General features: G+C 40.8%; 1 protein-coding gene across 1 annotated transcript; it reads left to right on the top strand.

Annotated features, from left to right (window-relative positions):
• The first annotated feature begins 1,647 nt into the window (after positions 1 to 1,647).
• LOC143362243 (uncharacterized) lies at positions 1,648 to 3,102 on the top strand. Its single transcript, XM_076802241.1, has 6 exons — positions 1,648 to 1,755; positions 1,797 to 1,871; positions 1,973 to 2,072; positions 2,429 to 2,616; positions 2,689 to 2,739; positions 2,926 to 3,102. The coding sequence occupies exons 1-6, from the start codon at positions 1,648 to 1,650 to the stop codon at positions 3,007 to 3,009; spliced, it is 606 nt and encodes a 201-aa protein (XP_076658356.1). The 3' UTR covers positions 3,010 to 3,102.
• Positions 3,103 to 3,955: the final 853 nt, after the last annotated feature.

The following is a 3,955-nucleotide window of genomic DNA, read 5'->3' as shown; positions in this document are numbered from 1 at the left end:
TAGAATTAAATATTATAAAAGTCATTACATCATCTTTAAACAGATAGATGCATTCCCGACTTCCCTGGGTTTGTTATACAAACCCTCCGGAAACAAGGGAAAAATTTCCTATTACTGCCCTTAGGGGCCATACTCCATGGCTCTTGCCACGGATGTTGCACATCCTTCATTGCAAATTCACTCAGGTTTTTGAAAATTTCCTGAGTTTTAATCAGGTAGCTTCGGCTCACCCACATCCATCGGTAATACCAATTTCACTCTTTTAGCCGATAAGGAGGCAAAGGCCTCCAGGTGCGGCTCAAATAGGCCTAGAAGTGTCTCACCCGGCGAGCCTACGGCCACATGATGCCGCATGGAATTTTACCTGTAGGCTTCGCATGGATGTGACAAACATCTGCCGCCGCATTTCGTTAGGAATTTCACGACACACTTTGGTGTCACAATCAAAGCACACGAGCTCCAAATTTTGCTTCGAGCAGGGTTTGGTACGAAATACATAACTCTTTTGCTTCGAGCAGGATTTGGTCGAGTAGGCATTTGGCTAACTGGGTAAATAGACTTTATAAAGCACTACATTACAGTGATTCCTAGCACGTTGTTTGGATTCTGATGACAAACTAGTCCATTTACCTGCAGCCTATTTTGTACAATATTCTACTTCTATGTTAAAGATCTCACTTGCAATCATTTAAAATATTTAATTCAATAATGATTGTACAATTTTATACTTATATCCTTCATAGAACTGATTCATCCTTTCTGGACAAGTTTCTCTCATAATTCTAGTGTACGTCTTAATTAATTTTGATGCATTGAATTCTTGAAAATTTGATGGTATGAATCACGAATGTAACGTAGTGGACATACCAAGATGCAAATTAGTTTGTAATTTATGTACAATTTCGAATTTCCGTTTCATTTTAACAGCTAGAACCATAGTTCACCATATTCACAGTTGGCAGACCTGTTGCGCGTCGACGCCCAAGCATTTAATGCACTAATAACAAGTGGGTGTTGTATACTAGTTCCATTATTCGTATTTTGTAGCAACGGTAAACAATATACACGTTTTTTTTTGCAGCATAATAATGGCAGTTCTGGAATTGTTAGTTCTTCAACACAGGATAGGAAAATCGCACGTTGTTCCGAAGACGGGTGAAATGATACAGCAATTAATCGTATCTACATATAACACTTTATTCCACTTTGTTCATTAACGCTGTAGGAAAATCGCACTTGCTCCGAGGACGGGTGACACGATACAGAGCGAAATTCCTCTCGGTTCGCCGCTATGCTCACTTTCGGCGCGTACCGCTCCCCGCCGGCTCGCAGGCCTACCCGCCCCGGTCGACCCTTCGGGTCTGACCGTGCACGTTGCCCCAATTCGCAGAAGGGTGATCACATCCTTCTCCTTGGGTCATAAACGGGCCTAGATCGCTGGTGTCAGCGATCTTACCACGCGGCCTTTTGTTCTTTCCGACCTTTCGAGGTGTCGAACACATGACGCGATGCCGGCGAGAATCCCCTTTTCAGGAGACCGGTGAACACAACGGTTTCGCTCTGTCTCTCTCTCTTCACACACACACTTTTACAATCATCATTCATATAAGCCATACAACGCATTTCTTATAACTAACGCCAATACAAATGAATATACCAGAATACACCAAAACAGCCGAACACGCCAGAATACAACAGAATACGCATAATGTTTCACACCACTTTCGAACACATGTAGTAACAAACGGCGGATCCGTAACACTCTATAAACATAAACGGCATTTCGTCCGCAACAGGAATCCTGTTGGTCACCCTTTGTTTGGACTAATAGTGTCAAAACAGGATGCAAAGCCATTGCTTTTTACACAATTGTATGTATTTATATATCAGTTTTACTTTCTTTATATTAAGTTTGTGATACATTAATCTCCTTATCACTCTTTATTGAGGTTCAAGAAATTTCTTTTTTCAGGCAATATGTATAATACTGATTACATTAGTTTCTTATCAACTACATGGAGGAGAATCGTCACAACTGTATAACCCTTTATTTGAAGCTGATGTCAGGGAATGTAAGTTCTAGTGCATATATATGTCGGAGCTTTTCCCTTGTTCTTTCTCTCCATTGGAAGCACGCTCAATGATTCACACAACTTTATTCTTTATTCGAGATACAACAAACACAAGTGTCGTTTTCGACGATCTGTTCGAAAGTGTCTCCCCGTCGCTCCCTTCTCTCTCGGCAAATCAATCTGCCCGCCGCCGCGCTCCCCTCTCAGGAGCCCAACCATACTCGGCCGCATGCCGAGGAAAACAAAACAAAACAAAACAAAACTGCATAATTAAATCTTCTTCGGCCTTCGACATCTCCGACATATATATATATATATATATATGATAATATCATTTTTACACATATCATTTTTAGCAATGCAAATTGTCGGAGGGTTCTTCATATTTTATTTCATCCTTCTCATCTTATCCGCACTGTTAATTGTACATGGAGTAAGGAAGAGAATACGAGGCTGGTTACTGCCTTGGCTTATATTGTGGTTTATCGCATGTCTTTTCGAACTAGTTTTTGGGCTTTGGCTTGTAGGAGGATATTATATCTACGTAAGTTTTTGAATGAATCTTAAATAGTCTTCAGGAATTTACAAATTAATATGTTGGTATTAATTTTTCCAGCTTGAAGCAACATTTGCCGCAATGTGTCTCTGGCTTTGGATGTCATATAATGTAAGTATAAGACAATATTTTTGTCTCTCATCTTATAATATACAGATTGTCTTAGATTTTAATTGCCAAGTAAGAATCTAAACTGTATAAGAAATTAGATCCATAACATAGGTAGACAAAGTTTAGCCATTAAAACCTGGGAGTCTATAGTGATGTATTTCTAACTTCTCTCAATTTAATTTATAGGTATATTGTTGGCTGGTTGTTCTCTCTATGTACAAAATATTTGAGAAGCTGCAGTCTCCGAATATTGAGCTTTTGTGGCCCTAAGTATTCACTTAAGTACTTTTGAGTCACAGAGTACATTAATTGGCACCAAAGTAAGATACAATGTCGTAGAGATGAGTTTATCAGATTTTATTTTATATATTTTTATAAAGGATAGCCAGATCGACAGCATTATCTACAATAATATGAATTAAGCAAAGACACAATAATCTGCCATGTTTGACTTGCTTATAATTATTCATTTCAATACGTATAATACTAAGTGTCATTAATGTACAATTAGTCCCATATCCGAAGATTTGGGACATTCATTTTATAACGGAAGACTGATATTGGTCTGTTACATTCCGAACAATTATTATTAGTTTCTAAAACCATTTTGGCTTTGTCCGTCGGTAGCACTGTGGTTGATAATTCTTGTAATTGTGGGATTTCCCTAATTGATCACAGTGTGGCCTTTGACGTTGTATAGCATTCTAGATTATTCCGCGTTAAATGTATTTATGTAACGAATACCCTTCTTGGAATCAACGCCGTCCGGAAACGTTGCTATGTTTAAGTATTTAGATTAGGATAAAGGCAGAGGTAACGATGCCCGCTCGTCACCTTGTTAGTATTAAGCGACCTCGTCAGTCGGACCATAACATAAGGCGAATATACCAACGGTCGAGGAGAAGCTGGCTTGCGTGGTGTAGAATATGGGAACGTAAGGGTGTTCGGTAATTCATTGCAATTATGGGATCACCCTAACCGGACACTCCAAACGTTCGACTCAGGTATGTTGAGCGTTCAAGGATCTCTTTGTTTGGCCCGGGGCGTGAGCTGACCCGGGCCCCCGGGGGGAGCATAGCTCCCCCCGTGATAGGCCGACACCCCCCGGGTTAATTTCCCGGTTTGGGGGGGGTGTCGGTCCGTCCCTCCCCGGTTGGGGAGGGGGATCCGTGGGGGGTTTGGGGAAAGGAAGGGTCGGGGCGTGCCGGATCGCGCC

This window comes from Halictus rubicundus, chromosome 16, assembly GCF_050948215.1.
Source record: "Halictus rubicundus isolate RS-2024b chromosome 16, iyHalRubi1_principal, whole genome shotgun sequence".
Classification (NCBI taxonomy): domain Eukaryota; kingdom Metazoa; phylum Arthropoda; class Insecta; order Hymenoptera; family Halictidae; genus Halictus; species Halictus rubicundus.
This window is presented reverse-complemented; position numbering and strand designations above follow the sequence as displayed.